This window comes from Bombina bombina, chromosome 5, assembly GCF_027579735.1.
Source record: "Bombina bombina isolate aBomBom1 chromosome 5, aBomBom1.pri, whole genome shotgun sequence".
NCBI classification, from domain to species: Eukaryota; Metazoa; Chordata; class Amphibia; order Anura; family Bombinatoridae; genus Bombina; species Bombina bombina.
In genome coordinates this window covers 283,494,689-283,514,480 of record NC_069503.1, presented here as the reverse complement: position 1 = coordinate 283,514,480, position 19,792 = coordinate 283,494,689, and the positions used below count along the sequence as shown (strand labels likewise).

The following is a 19,792-nucleotide window of genomic DNA, read 5'->3' as shown; positions in this document are numbered from 1 at the left end:
CCACCAGAGAAGAGAATCTCTGGTCTCTTGATCCAGATTTCGTAGAGGGGACAAATCTGAGTAATCCCCATTCCACTGACTTAGCAAGCATAATTGCAGCGGTCTGAGATGCAGGCGCACAAATGGCACTATGTCCATTGCCGCTACCATTAAGCCGATTACTTCCATGCACTGAGCCACTGACGGGCGTGGAATGGAATGAAGGACACGGCAAACATTTAGAAGTTTTGATAACCTGGACTCCGTCAGGTAAATTTTCATCTCTACAGAATCTATAAGAGTCCCTAGGAAGGAGACTCTTGTGAGTGGTGATAGAGAACTCTTTTCCACATTCACTTTCCACCCATGCGACCTCAGAAATGCCAGAACTATCTCTGTATGAGACTTGGCAATTTGAAAGCTTGACGCCTGTATCAGGATGTCGTCTAGATACAGAGCCACCGCTATGCCTCGCGGTCTTAGAACCGCCAGAAGTGAGCCCAGAACCTTTGTAAAAATTCTCGGGGCAGTGGCCACTGTGGTTATGTACTGACCCTCTTGGATCATGGGTAGGATGGTCCGAATAGTTTCCATTTTGAATGATGGAACTCTGAGGAATTTGTTTAAGATCTTTAGATCCAAGATTGGTCTGAAGGTTCCCTCTTTCTTGGGAACCACAAACAGATTTGAATAAAATCCCTGTCCTTGTTCCGTCCGTGGAACTGGATGGATCACTCCCATTACTAGGAGGTCTTGCACACAGCTTAGGAATGCCTCTTTATCTGGTTTGCTGATAACCTTGAAAGATGAAATCTCCCTTGTGGAGGAGAAGCTTTGAAGTCCAGAAGATATCCCTGAGATATGATCTCCAACGCCCAGGGATCCTGAACATCTCTTGCCCACGCCTGGGCGAAGAGAGAAAGTCTGCCCCCCACTAGATCCATTTCCGGATAGGGGGCCGTTCCTTCATGCTGTCTTGGGGTCAGCAGCAGGCTTTCTGGTCTGCTTGCCCTTGTTCCAGGACTGGTTTGGTTTCCAGGCCTGTCTGGAATGAGCAACAGTTCCCTCTTGTTTTGAGGCGGAGGAAGTTGATGCTGCTCCTGCCTTGAAATTTCGAAAGGCACGAAATTAGACTGTTTGGCCTTTGATTTGGCCCTGTCCTGAGGAAGGGTATGACCCTTACCTCCAGTAAGGTCAGCAATAATTTCCTTCAAGCCAGGCCCGAATAAGGTCTGCCCCTTGAAAGGAATGTTGAGTAATTTAGACTGAAGTCACATCAGCTGACCAGGATTTAAGCCATAGCGCCCTACGCGCCTGGATGGCGAATCCGGAATTCTTAGCCGTTAGTTTAGTCAAATGAACAATGGCATCAGAACCAAATTAGTTAGCTAGCTTAAGCGTTCTAAGCTTGTCAATAATTTCAGTCAATGCAGCTGTCTGGATGGCCTCTTCCAGGGCCTCAAACCAGAATGCCGCCGCTGCAGCAGTGACAGGCGCAATGCATGCAAGGGGCTGTAAAATAAAACCTTGTTGAATAAACATTTTCTTAAGGTAACCCTCCAATTTTTTATCCACTGGATCTGAAAAAGCACAACTGTCCTCAACCGGGATAGTGGTACGCTTTGCTAAAGTAGAAACTGCTCCCTCCACCTTATGGACCGTCTGCCATAAGTCCCGTGTAGTGGCGCCTATTGGAAACATTTTTCTAAATATAGGAGGTGGGGAAAAAGGCACACCGGGTCTATCCCACTCCTTGCTAATAATTTCTGTAAGCCTTTTAGGTATAGGAAAAACGTCAGTACACACCGGCACCGCATAGTATCTATCCAGCCTACACAATTTCTCTGGAATTGCAACTGTGTTACAGTCATTCAGAGCAGCTAATACCTCCCCAAGCAATACACGGAGGTTCTCAAGCTTAAATTTAAAATTAGAAATCTCTGAATCAGGTTTCCCCCGAGTCAGATGTCACCCACAGACTGAAGCTCTCCGTCCTCATGTTCTGCATACTGTGACGCAGTATCAGACATGGCTCTAACAGCATTTGCGCGCTCTGTATCTCTCCTAACCCCAGAGCTATCGCGCTTGCCTCTTAATTCAGGCAATCTAGATACCTCTGACAGGGTATTATTCATGATTGCAGCCATGTCCTGCAAGGTAATCGCTATGGGCGTCCCTGATGTAATTGGCACCATATTAGCGTGCGTCCCCTGAGCGGGAGGCGAAGGGTCTGACACGTGGGGAGAGTTAGTCGGCATAACTTCCCCCTCGACAGAACCCTCTGGTGATAATTCATTTATAGATAAAGACTGATCTTTACTGTGAAATCAATACATTTAGTACACATTCTCCTATGGGGCTCCACCATGGCTTTCAAACATAATGAACAAGTAGGTTCCTCTGTGTCAGACATGTTTAAACAGACTAGCAATGAGACTAGCAAGCTTGGAAAACACTTTAAAACAAGTTTACAAGCAAAATAAAAAACGTTACTGCGCCTTTAAGAAACAAATTTTCCCAAATTTTGAAATAACAGTGAAAAAAATGCAGTTACACTAACGAAATTTTTACAGTGTATGTAACAAGTCAGCAGAGCATTGCACCCACTTGCAAATGGATGATTAACCCCTTAATAACAAAAACAGAACAACAAATGACAAAAACGTTTTTTTAAACAGTCACAACAACTGCCACAGCTCTACTGTGGCTTTTTACCTCCCTCAATACGACTTTTGAACCCTTCAGAGAAGTCCTGGATCATGCAGGAAGAAGCTGGATGTCTGTCTAATTTTTGCTGTGCAAAAAAAAAAAAAAAGCTAAAATAGGCCCCTCCCACTCATATTACAACAGTGGGAAGCCTCAGGGAACTGTTTCTAGGCAAAATTCAAGCCAGCCATGTGGAAAAAAACTAGGCCCCAATAAGTTTTATCACCAAACATATGTAAAAAACGATTAAACATGCCAGCAAACGTTTTAAAATACACTTTTATAAGAGTATGTATCTCTATTAATAAGCCTGATACCAGTCGCTATCACTGCATTTAAGGCTTTACTTACATTACTTCGGTATCAGCAGCATTTTCTAGCAAATTCCATCCCTAGAAAAATATTTTAACTGCACATACCTTATTACAGGAAAACCTGCAGGCTATTCCCCCTCTGAAGTTACCTCACTCCTCAGAATATGTGAGAACAGCAAAGGATCTTAGTTACTTCTGCTAAGATCATAGAAAACGCAGGCAGATTCTTCTTCTAAATACTGCCTGAGATAAACAGTACACTCCGGTACCATTTAAAAATAAACTTTTGATTGAAGAAATAAACTAAGTATAAAACACCACAGTCCTCTACCGACCTCCATCTTAGTTGAGAGTTGCAAGAGAATGACTGGATATGGCAGTGAGGGGAGGAGCTATATAGCAGCTCTGCTGTGGGTGATCCTCTTGCAACTTCCTGTTGGGAAGGAGAATATCCCACAAGTAATGGATGATCCGTGGACTGGATACACTTAAGAGAAAACATTGTGCAGAATAGAATACCATGCATGCTTTTTTTTTTTAAAGTTATTAAGATTTCACAGTCTAGTGTGTCACATACCTGTTAGAGATCGAAGTTTCACACAGCAGGCAATGTAGTCGTCAAAGCTAATTTTCCCATGGCAACTGAATCTTTTTGTGATATTATTAAGTACTTGAGGGCTTAACCTATACCCTGGTCATATTAGAGACAAAAATGAATTTGTTACATAACTACAAATACACAGCACATTTAATATGTCATGAAATGTGTAAAACAACCCCCCCCCAAAAAAAAAAAACAAGTCATATGTAAGTCAGGACTTGATAAAAATATTTAATCTATATCTAGTTCTCAATACATGAAATCTGTGAGTGTAAAAGATCACATATGTCAATGTGAGAATCACAATGTAAATTACCACAGAGATGCATGTGGACCACTTAGTAGGGACTCTTCTCAGAGGCAGGCAAGTGTCTAGTTTGGTGTATCTCCAATTATAAAGCACTGTCATTTACTAAACATGGGCACCCATATATTGTCATTTGGAGGCCCAATCAATGACAGTAGCCACAATTTCATTATAGTATGTTAAAAATAACCTCTCAAAATAAAAATAAATTACATTTTTAATAAAAAAAAACAAAAACACAAATTTTATATTAATGACTTTTATCCACTAGATTTACAAAACGTGGCCCAAATACAAATAAACAAAACAAACATCATGGTGGGTGGGATGTGCCAGCAGGCTGTAATTTGGGTAATCCTGGGCTAAGGGAAAATTAAAGGGATTGTCTAGTCAAAATTAAAAAACTTTAATGATTCAGACAGAGCATACAATTTTAAGCAACTTTCTAAATTTACTCCTATTAATTTTTCTTCGTTCTCTTGCTATCTTTATTTAGAAAAGCAGTCATGTAAAGTGTAGACACCAATCAGCAAGCCTAACCAGGGTACTGAGCAAAAAAATGGGCCAGCTCCTAAGATTACATGCCAGACTTTTCAAATAAAGACAGCAAGAGAATGAAGAAAAATTGATAAAATCTGAGTAAATTAGAAAGTTGCTTAAAATTGCATGCTCTCTTAATCATGAAAGAAAAAAAAATTTGGTTTCATATCCCTTAGCCAAGGAGGGTTATTTTAGTTTACATGTATGCCACAAACCTATTTCTATGCTATGCTCAGGGGTTTTACCATAATCATTACAATTTTATTTTTGCCTTGACCAGAATGTTTGTTCCAATTTCAGTTTCTTAAAAAGGCACCATATACAGTAAAATTGTTTTACCCTTAAATGTATTTCGAATGACTTGTTATACCAGCTGCAGAGTATAGAATGTATGAGAAATTGCATTTTTAGGTTTGTTTGTTGATATCAAATTGCTGGTTTTGTGCTTTGAAGCCACAGCCTATTGAAATTGGTTAACCTGGCAGGTAAAATGTTATCACTTTGTGTACACACGCTTGCTTATCTTGTGTCTGTTTGTAAACCAAACCTCAATACTTAGAGAGAACACTGGAAAATTATTACCACCAGCGCCTGGTATTTCGGCGCTGGACTGACCGTAATAGTACAGGAAAGTTCCACTCTGTGAAAAGCATTACCAACAATGGTATTGAGCTGGTTGTTCGTTCCTGTGAGTGCACTTCTCTCTGTGTGTTTTTAGTCTCCCTATGGGAAAAAGGGGCAACCAGACGTTGACTCCTTTCTCAGTGTGCTTAGAGGGACACTGCTACACCTCACTGACGAGGCCCAATGAAGGCCGAAACGATCGTTGCTGTGTTCCTTGTTTAGAGAGGAATTGCCTGGTATTTCGGCGCTGGACTGACCGTAATAGGCGGGATCAGACTGATATACTACAGGAAAGTTCTACTCTGTGAAAAGCATTACTGGGCTAAAAGAAGTTGCACCCAGGTGGTAAATCGCCATAGAACAGGCTAACAATAATATCGAGCCAGTTGTTCGTCCCTGTGAGTGCACTTCTCTGTGTGTATAAAATTATTAGTTATCTCTTCAACCCCCCACTGGGAGGGTAATTTCTTCTGCTGGCTTACATTGTCTGTTAATAACTTGGACATAAGTCCAAAAACTTTCAGTATAGGTGGGGATACCACATGCTAAATCGGCTATTTCAAATGCCAAAATAAGGGTAAACAAGATACTTGTAAACAATTCAATACACTCAGCAGGTAAAATAGATCATTTGCAACAAATTGAAGTGAATGTAAATTTTGATGCTAAAGTGCCTGGTTTTTAAAAATTCGATTAAAAACAGGGGCACTAATTAATCAAAATTTACATTTTAACTTGTTAAAAACAAAAAAAAAAAAAAAAAAAAACTCAAGACAACTTACCTTTTAAACTTGACAGCAGCTCCAGCTTCCTCCGGTCATCGCAAGCCATTTCCAATGTCAGAAATTATGGATAGGTCATCCTTCAATCACAGCTTCCCCCCGGGGAATCAGTGTCTGAATCAACGCTGTGATTGGAGGAAGCCGGATTCCTCATTTTAGACCCAGGAAGAGGCTTTGCAACGGGTGGAGGAAGCTGGAGCTGCTGTCAATATTAAAAAGGTAAGTTTTTTTCCCCCCACAACAGGAGTGAAATGTAAATTTTGATGAATTAAAGTGCCCCTGTTTTTAATCGAATTTTTAAAAACCGGGCACTTTAGCATCAAAATTTACATTCACTTTAAAGGGGAGAATTTTTTTTAGGGTAAGCTGTCCCTTCAATTATCTAATTTCTAGGATAACTTTCCTTAACAGAAATAAAGAGCATAAATAGGACCTAAGAAATTACTTTTAACAGATTAATAATGAGGATGTTACTGTAGTCTCCACTTACCCATTGTTCCGAGAGCCCTTTGCAGTTCCTGTCCATCAACAGACCCACTTCGATCACTGTCAAAAGTCATAAAATGTTGTTTCCAGCCATTTATTACAACACCAAGCTCTTTGAATTCATTAAAACCCATCTTTCCAGACATATCCCTCTAAATATTATTAAGGAATTTAATTTTTTTTTAAATTAACTTAGAATATACAGGAAATTATAACTTCTTTTAAATTAAACCCAAAATGTTAAAAAGGTAGAGAACAAAGCAAAAAGAGGCTGAATGAAGTTATGTAGTAACACTTGGAGAATGGAGGGATGTGTGTGCGAGGTTAGGGAAGATAGATATATCAAGCAGTGTCTCTAAAGATCTGACAAACTAGTGCATAGTTATTTCTATATTTATTACAAATGACACTAGTCAAAAAAAAAAAAATTTATATACAATCCGTATAGCAAAAGTATGTGCTTTGATTTTAATCAAAGATTTTTTTTTTTTATAGAAAGGATACATCCAGCATAGAGATCATAAGTCTGCAGGTTTCCAGATTAAAAGCTGAAAAGAAAAACATGATTGAGATCTACTGATACTATAATAAACATGCTAGAAATAATCTAATCCAATATATTGTCGAGAGAGAGAAGTGGTCAACTAAAGAACACAAATATATAATATCTTTTTCCATGAAATGTCACCAGCCCAGGAAAAAAAAAAAAAAAAAAAACCCCACAATTTTATCTCAATGTGTGGGCCTCATCAGCAAGCTCTAGGCTACTGGGTCCATGCCTGGTTGCCCACATCACCCTAAAATAAAAAAAGGGCAGTAAACACCAGTTTTCATTTAACTGCATGCAAGACACTACTATAAAGAAAAATAATGCAGATACCGATCTAAAAATTTAGTATAAAACCTTTAAGAAATTCTCATTATGCTAAATTGGGAGCTTCTAAATAAGCCTGGGCACCCACTATAGGGGCTAATAACATTACTACCCCCCCCCCCCTTGTATATGAAAAGACACATACAAACAGAATTAGTCTGAAATCTGTATACATCTAAAACTTTGGAGCCTGAAAATCAGCACAAGGTTTTAAAATAAGAAACACTATACATTTTTACAAAAACACACCCAGATGGGCTATATAAAAATGGACCATATACAAAACTTTTTTTTTTGCATAACTATTATAAACATAAAAAAATAATAATAATAATAATTATATATCTATCGCAGATAGGAACACACTCTCCAGACTTAGTACATTTATCCACCTTTGCATTACTGGGAGCTAGCTGCTGATTGGTGGCTGCACATACATGCTTCTTTTCATTGGCTCATCTGATGTGATCAGCTAGCTCCCAGTAGTACATTGTATCCTTTGTAGAAGGAGCAGCAAAGAAAAAGAAAAAGTGCTAATAATAAAATTGGAAAGATTTTTAAAATTGTATGCCGTCTCTGAAGGAAACCACCCAAAAAAAAACCAAGAACAAAACAAAAAAACTACTGACTATTTCCAAACAGGTTATATGTAATCTATAACTGACTACTGAACGCTTATCAACTAAGCAAAATTGCTGCTGACCTCTAGGTGTTTGTTAACGAAATGGTAGAGAAAGAGAAATATATATATATATATATATATATATATATATATATATATATATATATATATATATATATATATATATATATATATATATATATATATATATATATATATATATATATATATATATATATATATATATATATATATATATATATATATATATATATATATACACACACACACACAATCTTCAAATAAGCTGTATACGCAACACATACAAAATATTCAGTAACAAACCACATAATCTACACAAAAACAGTGATAAATAAGAAAAGTATACAAAAAAAAAACCTTGTGCCTATACACCAGAAGGGCACTTACGTTTATAGCCTCCAGAGAATCCTGCCTGGGTGAGGCATCGCTGCAACTCCTCAGCATCAATCTGACCATCCTTAAAAAGAAAGTAAATAAGTGAATTTTGTAACCGTAACCGTTCTTGATACACTACTAAAATGATTGCAGGCAATAGGATATTTATTTACAGTGGATGTAAAATTTTAAATATTATTTAGAACCTCTATCCATGTAGAATTTTTTTTTTTTTTTTTTTTTTTTAAACCAGACACTATGTGTATTTTGTTGAAAGGAAGTTAACACCTAACGTTACATTTTTTCCAGGAGATAAAATATTTCACAACTACATAGCTTTGTCTGTTTGCTACATACTATAATTTCTCTACCAACACAAGAGAAAACCACTTACTTGTCCTGCAATAGATGCAAAGTAGCCATACAATGGATCCTGATGTTGTCCCTGATAAGCTGGTCCACCAGGTGCTCCGCCGTACTGCTAAGGAAATGAAGACCAAATAAGCCTTTAACAGAGACTCATCTTAGTTATCCCTCTAAATAGTATTCCAGGCTCAGTAATCAACATACAGTGGTCGACAAATCGGTTTAAAAATTTAGGAGCCAGTAAAAATATTTAGGTGTCAGACATACTTTTCAAGAGCCAGACAGTGTCATTTGTATATAGAATAACCAAAAAGTTAAAACCTAGGGGTAAACCCTGATCAAATTGAAAATATTACACATTTTAGCACACATCGCAAAATGTTTTAGAAACACTTAAAAAAAATGTCTTTAGCTTTCAAGTCCAGGAAGCACAACACAATCTATGGACACATTTGCAGAGGTGAACAAAGAAAAAGTAAATTGTATCCATGCTGATTATATGCTATGTATATTTATTTAATTTTGAATAATGTCATAATTAGTGGTATATTTAGGTTTTAGGCTTCCATAGGCACTCAAAATTCTGCTGCTTTTTTTCCCTGACAATTTTAAGTTATGCCTTTCCACTCCCCCTATACCATGTGACAGCAATCAGCCATTCACAAATGCATATACACTTATTCTTGCACATGCTCAGTAGGAGCTGATTCAAAAAGTTTAAATATAAAAGACTGTGCACATTTTGTTAATGGAAGTAAATTAGAAAGTTGTTTAAAATTGCATGCTCTGAATAATGAAAGTATAATTTTGATTGAGTGTCCCTTTAACTGTTTAAAGGGACATGGTGGGACTGTATTAAAATAGCAAAGAATTCAAAAAGCAAATGCTTTAATGTGTTAATGATTTTATTTTTATCCAATTGTGTGAGCACAACAGTGTTTAACGCCAGCATAGGGGTTAAACAAGGAATCAAGAACAAAAAAAAAAAACACACAACACATGTGACAAGCCCTAACTGTAGTTTAATATTAACCAGCTACAGTTGTCAAAATACTTTCTCACATCCTGGTGATGTGTCATTAGCTATTTGTTGCTTACCAACGCTATATAGGATAACCTTTAACGTTCCATAGAAACAGAACACAAAACACAAATCACGCCCCGCAAGAACTATTTATTGTACATCTCTATTTAATATAAGGGAGTGACATTACACCATTTGATGACTTTGCATTGACCTTGAAAATGTATTTGCTTGAATGACCCTACTTTCTTATGATCATGGGCAACAAATCCAAGACTTTCTATGAGCATAACAAGCTTTATGAAATATATATATAAAAAAAAATACATTTATACTGATTATTATCTTGAAATAAATTTGTTTTAAATATGCAATGACCTTGAAGTTATTCAGTCATCTTCCACCCTATAACATTTTATTGTGGGAAATAGCGATACATCACACGAGACAAAACCAATTTTTTTATTTCATGATTCAAATAAATAGAGCATGCAATTTTAAACAAGTTTCCAATTTATTTCTATTATCTAATTTGTTTTGTTCTCTTTGTATCCTTTGTTGAAAATTATACCAGGGTGAGCTCAGGAGCACCCAGTTGGTGGTTGCACATATGTACCTCATGTTATTGGCTCACCCAATGTGTTCAGCTAGTTCCCAGTAGTGCATTGCTGCACTACTGATAGTAGTAAATTAGCAAGTTGCTTAAAATTTCATGCTATGAATTATGAAAGAAAAAATGTGGGTTCAGTGTCCCTTTAACTATGCATTATCAATGGACAAAGCCACTGAGTGTCTCCTGCAAGAAGAGCGGAGTTAGCCCTGCACAATGATCACCTGCAATTCTATTTTAGGCTATTATACACAAAAAAGGCTATTTAAATAAAGCTTTTAAAGTAAATTATGTTTGCAATTAACATGTATTAGTAATTTTGCTGCTAAAGCTAAAAAAAAAACAAAACAAAAACAAAACAAAACAAAACACACACCACACACACACATGCTAAACCTTGCAGTAATTTCACTAAGAATACATCCGTAATACACAGCAAGGCTTTTTGCCTCAATCTAGTTTTCTTTCAGCCAGCCCCCATGCTAAAGCAGTCTGTGTAATGGTTAATCCCTTCGCCTCGCACTTTGCAAAACCATTACCAGCCCGAGTAATAGATAGTGGCATACATGCTATTACTTTTCACCTATTTATAAACATTTATAAGCAAAGTTGGATAACTCTTGCAGGGCAGGCGATGCTGTGTTTTATTGTTCTACTCGTGCTCCCGGGGACATGTATATTTCCCTACTAAAAGAATATATCAGGCAATACTGTATAGAAAGTAAGTGGTTTTACTATGTGAATGCATCACGTATCCTATGCACTGCATGGTTTAGCGGTGGGTACGGTCTGAGCTCCGCTGCTCGTTAGCACTCAACAGGCGCGCACAACCAACACACACACCAAAATCGGCACCCATTTTCTTATGATCCTGAAACTAACGACCAACTAGCTTCAAAGTCTCTACCATATCCGACCGTACATACTGCTAACGTGATGCTTCCTATATTGCCTGATATATTCTCTCTGTAGGGAAATATATGTGTATCACGTATCCTATGCACTGCAAAGTGTGAGGTGAGGGGGATTAAACATTACACAGACAGCTTTAGCATAGGGCCTGGCTGTAAGGAAACTAGTTAGGAATTGAGGGGAAAAGCCTTGCTGTCTAGCTGTGTGTATTACGGACGTATTCTTTGTGACATTACTGCAAGGTTTAGCATGATTTTTATAAGCTTTAGCAGCAAAATTGCTAATACATGTTAATTACAAACATAATTTACTTTGAATGCTTTAGGGACAACTTTCCAATATACTTTTATTATCTAATTTGCTCTTTTAGTATCCTTTGTTGAAGAGCATACCTCAATAAGCTAAGGTGAAGCAACGCACTACTGGGAACTAGTTGCTGATTGGTCACTGCACATATATGCCTCTTGCTATTGGCTCATCTGATCTTTTCAGCTTGCACCCAGTAGGGCTTTTGTGCTCCTTCAACAAAAGGATACCAAGAAAATTAAATCAATTTGACAAAGTAAATTGGAAAATTGCATGATCTGAATAATGAAATATTTTTTAGGTTTTATGTCCCTTAACTATGCAATGTGCAGGGCTAACTCAGCACTTTCTTGCAGGCGATATGTTTGACCCTTCATAATGCATAGTCCATCAAAACAGGGAAAGTATAAGATACAACACTCAAATGTCAAATGCTATTCCCAAAAGGTAAGTGCACCTCCTAACATCAAACCAAAATAGACAAAGAACAAGGGGATATGGGAACGCGCTGTAAAAAACAGCATATGAGAGGTAAAGAACTATATAAGGAATGTGGATTACACAATAATAAAAAAGTTTATAATTGTATTACAATAAGCGATGCCGGCATCTAATACAAAGTAAAATAGTACAATTAAAATAGGATAAGAATCAACATAAATTGTAAAACATCAGTGTGTAGTGCTGTAAGTAACTGAAAAAAAAATATTAATATGTTGCAAAATAACACAATGTTAAAATTGAAACAGAGTCAATGTTGCCGTCCTTTCACAATCAGGCCAGTGATTAGAGTGTCTGATCCAGCTGTTTATATGACTGCAGGTATAACTTGGATGATTCCCTCTGCGTTGTTTATAAAACAGCGAAAAGCTTGCAGAATCTTCTGGCTTGTATCCAATGACTGAGAGTTAAAATTTCAAAGACACATTCACAGCCGTATTTGCGGGATGTCCCGTGCTGTGGGCAGGTTCCAGTCAGGAGGTCAAAGTGCAGGAGTAATGATAAGCAACGACAGACTTCGTTTCTTTGAAGTTAAAATGAATCAGACTGCTTTTAACAAATGTGGGAATTACGCTTATAGAGTCAATTCATATATTAAAGAGGCTCAATGCACCGCACCTACCGCATATGTAAGTCAAGCAGTTGTATTGCAAGTAAAGTTTGTAACAGCGTCCATATTATTCAGATTCCAGTGCTGGACAGAAGAAAGTAGATCATGGGTATGATGGTATTTCCAAGAAAAAACAACTCTGTGCATTAGAGTTGGTCTCAACCACCTTACCTACTACTTAATTTCACAAGTTATGAGCAAACTTCTACGCGTTTCAGCCTAGTCAGGCCTTTATCAAGATGCTCATTTTGGTCTTTCATGAATTTAAATACACTGTGGTACTCTGTGATTGGATCAGAGAGGGTCATGTGATTAGATGAGAGAAAGTCATGTGATTAGATGAGAGTAAAACCCAGTCATATGACTTTCTCTCATCTAATCACATGACCCTCTCTGATGCATGCGCGCGGGGAGGCAGGGCGGGCGCGCTACACTACAGAAATATTTTAGTTAGAAGTAGGGAAAAAGGGGGGGGTGTTATATTTAATTTAGCAAGATCGGTTTGGCTGGTGGGGTGTTGGTCTGTGGGGAGGAAGCTACACTACAGAAAAAATAATAAAACCATTTCTTTTTGCAAACTGGCAGACAGCTGCCAGTACCCAAGATGGCCCCAAATATGTAAATATGCTAAAAAATTAAAAATATTCAAAGATACCTTTTATTTTAGTACTGGCAGACTTTGACAGTACTTAAGATGGCGGGGACAATTGTGGGGTGGGGGAGGGAGTGGTTTGGGAGGGATCAGGGGGTCTGATGTGTCAGATGGGAGGCTGATCTCTACACTAAAGCTAAAATAAACCCTGCAAGCTCCCTACAAACTACCTAATTAACCCCTTCACTGTTAGCCATAATACACGTGTGATGCGCAGCAGCATTTAGCGGCCTTCTAATTAACAAAAAGAAAAACGCCAAAGCCATACATGTCTGCTATTTATGAACAAAGGGGATCCCAGAGAAGAATTTACAACCATTTATGCCATAATTGCACGGAGTTGTTTGTTAATAATTTCAGTGAGAAACCTAAACTTTGTGAAAAAAAAAAAAATTGTGAAAAGGTGAACAATTTTTTTAATTTGATTGCATTTGGCGGTGAAATGGTGGTATGAAATATACCAAAATGGGTCTAGATCAATACTTTTGGATGTCTTCTAAAAAATATATATACACACACATGTCAAGGGATATTCAGGTATTCCTGACAGATATCAGGGTTCCAATGTAACTAGCGCTAATTTTGAAAAAAAAAAAAAATTGGTTTGGAATAAGCAAAGTGCTGCTTGTATTTATGGCCCTATAATTTGCAAAAAAAGCAAATAACGTGTTAATATTGGGTATTTCTAAACTGAGGACAAAATTTAGAAACTATTTAGCATGGGTGTTTTTTGGTGGTTGTAGATGTGTAACAGATTTCGGGGGTCAAAGTTAGAAAAAGTGTGTTTTTTCCATTTTTTCATCATATTTTGTATTTTTTTTCATAGCAAATTATAAGATATGATGAAAATAATGTTAGATTTTGAAAGTCCATTTAATGGCGAGAAAAAAAAAAACGGTATATAATGTGTGTGGGTACAGTAAATGACTAAGAGGAAAATTACAGCTAAACACAAACACAGCAAAAATGTAAAAATAGCCTTGGTCCCAAACGGACAGAAAATGGAGAAGTGTTGTGGTCATTAAGGTGTTAAAATCTCATGCTCTATCTGAATCACAAAAGAAAAAATTTGGGTTCAGTGTCCCTTTAATTCGTCTGTGCACTAACATTACATTTTAGGTGATACACAGATGCATTCTGGTAGCCAGAAAAAAAAACACACTTTACTAATATAAAGCACTGATATGTGGAGGGTCTTGTTAGATGTCTTTCTGTAGAATATAATGGTACTGAAATAAAGTGAAAGCTTTTTTATATATTTACAGGACACAAGACAAATAGGTAAATTCCGCATTGTTGGGTTTTTTTTTTTTACAAACTTTGTAAGAACATGTAACAAAAGAAAAAAATCCGCGTTTTTTGAAGGAATTTACCTCCCATGCACGAGCATTCACTAGCACAGGATGTGAGCCAATCCCAACTGGTACCCGGGGGGATATCGTGCCTCCCCCTCCCACTGAACGCCTCTAGGCACAAATAATGCGATACAGATGCAAAACACAAATCTGTGCTGTTATTTAATACTGTAACACACATATCAATACGATTCAATTCACAAACTACCCCCCTCCACCAAGAAGACCCATAAATATAAATTCATCAACATTATAACCTTAACTTTGCACACTAAGCTCTTGGCTGTCTGCCAGACTCGCTACGGTCCTCTCTAGCAGTTAATGGGACAAAACTCAGGCCTCACATAAACGGCGCATTTTTGTAGCACTCACCGCTCCTTGGTAGTACACTGGTTGTTGTCCTGGGTAAGCCATGGCTACAGTGAGAATGCAAAAGTGAAGTGTATCCGGGCGTTTCCTGCTATAAACTAATATTCTAGCACCGACACCCAGCCACTCCCTCTGCACTCTGCACTGCCTGATTATAATAGTGGGCGTGAGCTGCATCCGGGATCCCTGGAAGGACTTTGTGTGATCCCATAAAATGGGTACGGTTCTGCAACCTAGGTGTCAGTGATCTGTTAATGTGTAATAGTTTTCTGTGGTAACGTTTTGCTGCATGCAGCACTTTTAAAAGACTAAGATAAAGCAGGAATTGTCCTTCCTTTTTCTCAGATACGATTTTTTTTGCAAAAGAAAATGAATAGTAAAAGGTCTTGAAGTCATATTTGAAACACATTGCTTTTTATACAGGCAGCCTACACGTGATCTATTGGTATTTACTTGTTAAATACTATATTATGTTTCACATCTGATTTACATGCTGTTGATTAACCCTTCCAGCTCTTAAAGGCTGTACCCATAATGTGCAGGTTTTCCCCTCAGCCCCTGCACTCTTCACATTTTAAGCCCTTCACCTTTTTGCTGCCAAATGCAATATCATTTAAAAAAAATCAACTTTTTCTCAAACTGGGTTTCTCACTGAAATGATTTAACTTTACACTTGTGCAGTTGTAACAAACGAATGTAAAACCTTCTCTGGGATCCCCTTTGTTCAGAATAACAGACATACAAGGCTTTGCCATTACTATTTGGTAATTAGAAGTCCGCTATTTGTAGGCTTACCATAATTTTTAGAGGTGAAACTGGGACCATCTGGTGCGGTGCCAGTGGGGGTGTGGTCAGGAGCGTGGTCAAGGGGGCGTGGCAATCATCAGTCCTTTTAAAGTAGTAGATTTTATGTGTGTAATGTTTCATGGATACTCTACCCTTCCTCAGTCAAACAAGTGAATCACACAGTTTAAATAGACCATAACACCACCCCCTAGTGAAAAAGGCACCATTACGTTGTCATGGCAAATAAGTCATTAATCTAAATCTCAGATTCTAAATAATGCCAAACATCAAGCATAATTATCACTTTCATAATTATCAATTTCACAATTTAATATCTGCAGTGTAATATGTGTTTTATGTGTCTAATTAAGGAACAGAGCCAAATACTTATAAGGCATAAATACAACATTGTATGAAATAAGTAAAAAAGAAGCACGTACCTGCTAAAGCTGTTTAAGAGGCTACTCTATACCATAATGCAGGAAGATTACAGCCAAAATGCTATCCTGCATGAAGTAAAGCAAGATCCAGGCCAACAATCCTTCCTGTCTGTACTTCCTAGTCATACCCATATGATTCCCCTAAAGGTGTATTACCGGCAATGACACCAAGGGTCGGGGGGGGGGGGGGATGTTAAATTCTTAGAAAAATAAACCAAGTAGTACTGTACTACAAAATTAAAAAAAACCCTATGCTGCTCACTCAGCCTGTATTACTAAATGTAAACTTTGAAGGACACGAACGTTAAGCTAAGCAGGGCTGTATGTAGCAAAGTACCAGCATCCAACTATGCTGAAGAGCCACAGTCCAGTCATTTTGAATAATGTGTCCGGGTTAAAGGTGGTCTGAAACCTGATTTGAAACCTGGAGGTGGCAACCCTACTGGGACAGAATGAACAACTGGGTGGGACACTGGGACAGCGCCTCCAAACCGGGACAATCCCAGTAAAAGTGGGACTTCTGGTAAGCCTAGCTATTTGCAGCTGCACACCACACTTCTAATATTCACGGCAAGTGTTGCCAGCTGTGCTCCATAAAAATACCGGACGACCTATAGGCGACTAGACACGGCACATGTTTGGGTTCACACAATGTCCCCACAAAAGCTCAACCTTAGGCCCCACCCTTGATCCCACCACTTATTTTTTTCACTCCTTGGTTGCCAGTAACACATGTACGTAGTAGTGATGTGACCCCCTTGGCTGCAGAAGTAAACACACAGCAATGATTGAACCCCCATGGTTGCCTGCAACACATATAATAGAAAATGCACAGTGTACCTTTTTTTTTTTAGCCATATTTCTAATGCATAAAGGCCTAGAAGGCCCTTTAAATTCAGCTTACAGAGGTGTCCAGTATTTTAGTACAGATTGTACTGGACAGCTTGCTAAAATACTGGACATCCTATTTGTATGGTTCAGATCAATTATAATTAATATAAAATTGATACAGACATAAAGGCTTCTAAATGTGGGGAATCTACTATTAAATATGACAGACATAGCACCTCGAATGGGGCCGTATACTTCTGTTTCCGCGCCAGCCTTTAGGCTCACCGGAAACATTAGTTAAGAAGCAGCAGTCTTAAGACCGCTGCTCCTTAACTCGTACGCCTCCTCTGAGGCGTCTGACAGCAATCTGCCCGATAAAATATGATCAGGTTGATTGAAACCCCCTGCTAGCGATTGGCCGTGAATCTGCAGGGGGCGGCATTGCACAAGAAGTTCACCAGAACTGCTTGTGCAATGATAAATGCAGACAGCATATGCTGTCGGTATTTATCGATGTCTGGCGGACATAATCGCTACAGAGGATCATGTCCGCCAGACACTTGATAAATCGTCCCCTTTAGGCTCAGCCACAGCTCTACAACATCCATAGACAACTGCCGCTCCAGTCCGTTGCTGGCTGTAGACGCCACCGGAAGTCACAGGGGGAATGCAATTGGTGTGAAGCCAGAGGGGGTGCAAGCCGAAAAAGCGGCCGGTTCCGCCGCAAAAATAGCAAAGGAAAAAAGGTAATCAGCTGCACTGGCGGTTGTAATATAAAAATCCAAAATTTATTAATTCAGTTTAAAAACAAGGTACAAGCAGGCTAGGCAGACAGAACATCCTAACATGTTTCGTGCCAAACACGGCACTTAATCATAGGACAGGTGTTCAAGGTATGGCCCCTTCCTTTTAAAGGGGCCATATCCAATAGTATGCTAAGTACAATTTAAAAAGACAGTACTTGGAAAACCTATGCACTAGAAGGGAAACAGGGGTAGACAAGTGCTGGGGCCAAATGGGGAAGTAAAAAAGGACATCATATGAATCACCCCATAATGTAGTGCAACAATTAATAAGTAAATACATAAATGAATTACATTTAATAATGCTAGTCTATTATGTCTAAGGGCAATAAGACTGCTATTACTCTAATTTAAGCCTAAGGTTCTCTTAGAGCAACATAAATGGTGATGATGTAATAGAGTAAATGCACAATAGGGCTTGCTATAGCATGTGTATTGACTATAGTGCTTTAAGTATATACATTTGAATAAATGAATAATAAAAGAAAATGGATGATCAATGAATTATTATTAAATTAAAGGCCTGTCATTATCTATTTCTGATTGGGATACAAAAATATACAGATATATACAACAATAACTCCTTGGTGATACCCCAAAACATTAAACATGCCGGTACCATTCATTTAGAGTAAGTATTATGTGCTCCCAACATGAAACATTATATATCATAATAGATAAGACCAAAACAGAAACAGAAATGAGAAAAGTCACTTATTCAAAGTAATAAGACATATCCCACTCTCTATTTAAACCTGAGGGAGTTACAGTTTTGAGTTTATGTATCCAGTATAACTCACGTTTCTGTAATAATTTACATTTATTCCCCCCTCTAATTGGAGCTTCTATTTTGTCTATCACCATAACAGTTAACAGTGCCTCATGAGTGAAGTGTATTTGATTAAAGTGTCTCGCCACAGCGGAATCCTTGTTATAATTCTTGGTGTCATTAATGTGCTCCCTGACCCTAGATCTGAGTTCCCTCGTCGTTTGTCCGACGTATTGAAGGGAGCAAAGATTACATTCAAGTAGGTAAACAATGAATTCACTTCTGCAGTTGGCATAAAAATTGACCATGAAATTTTCCCTGGTTACAGAGCTGGAGAAGCTATTACTTTGTTTAATGACACCACAAGTGATGCAGAACCTTGCTCCACACTTAAAAGTGCCTTTTTTCTTTAACCAGTTGGCTGCTTGTTTTCTATTACTGGTAACCATACTAGGAGCCAGTTTAGTAGCTAGGGTAGGGGGCTTTTTAGAGACAAATTTACAAGACTCAGAGATATTACACAGAAGTTCATCACTATTCAAAATGTGGAGATTGTTTTTCAAAATCTTACAGATATCATTAAATTGTTTAGAATATTCTGTAGAAAATACCACAGAGTCTCTGTTAAATTTGCTCTTCTCCTTTTTATGACCAATAACTTCTGATTGTTTTTTATCTCTGATATTATTATTATTATTATTATTATTATTAAGTTATTGGTCATAAAAAGGAGAAGAGCAAATTTAACAGAGACTCTGTGGTATTTTCTACAGAATATTCTAAACAATTTAATGATATCTGTAAGATTTTGAAAAACAATCTCCACATTTTGAATAGTGATGAACTTCTGTGTAATATCTCTGAGTCTTGTAAATTTGTCTCTAAAAAGCCCCCTACCCTAGCTACTAAACTGGCTCCTAGTATGGTTACCAGTAATAGAAAACAAGCAGCCAACTGGTTAAAGAAAAAAGGCACTTTTAAGTGTGGAGCAAGGTTCTGCATCACTTGTGGTGTCATTAAACAAAGTAATAGCTTCTCCAGCTCTGTAACCAGGGAAAATTTCATGGTCAATTTTTATGCCAACTGCAGAAGTGAATTCATTGTTTACCTACTTGAATGTAATCTTTGCTCCCTTCAATACGTCGGACAAACGACGAGGGAACTCAGATCTAGGGTCAGGGAGCACATTAATGACACCAAGAATTA

At 37.8% G+C, this 19,792-nt stretch overlaps 1 protein-coding gene across 2 annotated transcripts in view; it reads right to left on the bottom strand.

Annotated features, from left to right (window-relative positions):
* SRI (sorcin) overlaps positions 1-15,120 on the bottom strand; it is a 32,809-nt gene extending 17,689 nt beyond the window's left edge. Inside the window, exons 1-6 of one of the 2 annotated variants that reach the window (XM_053714018.1) lie at positions 14,961-15,120; positions 8,647-8,733; positions 8,265-8,334; positions 6,844-6,887; positions 6,344-6,491; positions 3,577-3,690 (exon numbers count right to left, since the gene is read on the bottom strand). In XM_053714018.1, coding sequence (XP_053569993.1) covers positions 3,577-3,690; positions 6,344-6,491; positions 6,844-6,887; positions 8,265-8,334; positions 8,647-8,733; positions 14,961-15,002 — 505 coding nt within the window. In that variant the 5' untranslated portion in view covers positions 15,003-15,120. The remainder of the gene's footprint in view (positions 1-3,576; positions 3,691-6,343; positions 6,492-6,843; positions 6,888-8,264; positions 8,335-8,646; positions 8,734-14,960) is intronic. The other variant, XM_053714020.1, reaches the window with a different exon arrangement.
* Between the last annotated feature and the right edge of the window lie 4,672 nt (positions 15,121-19,792).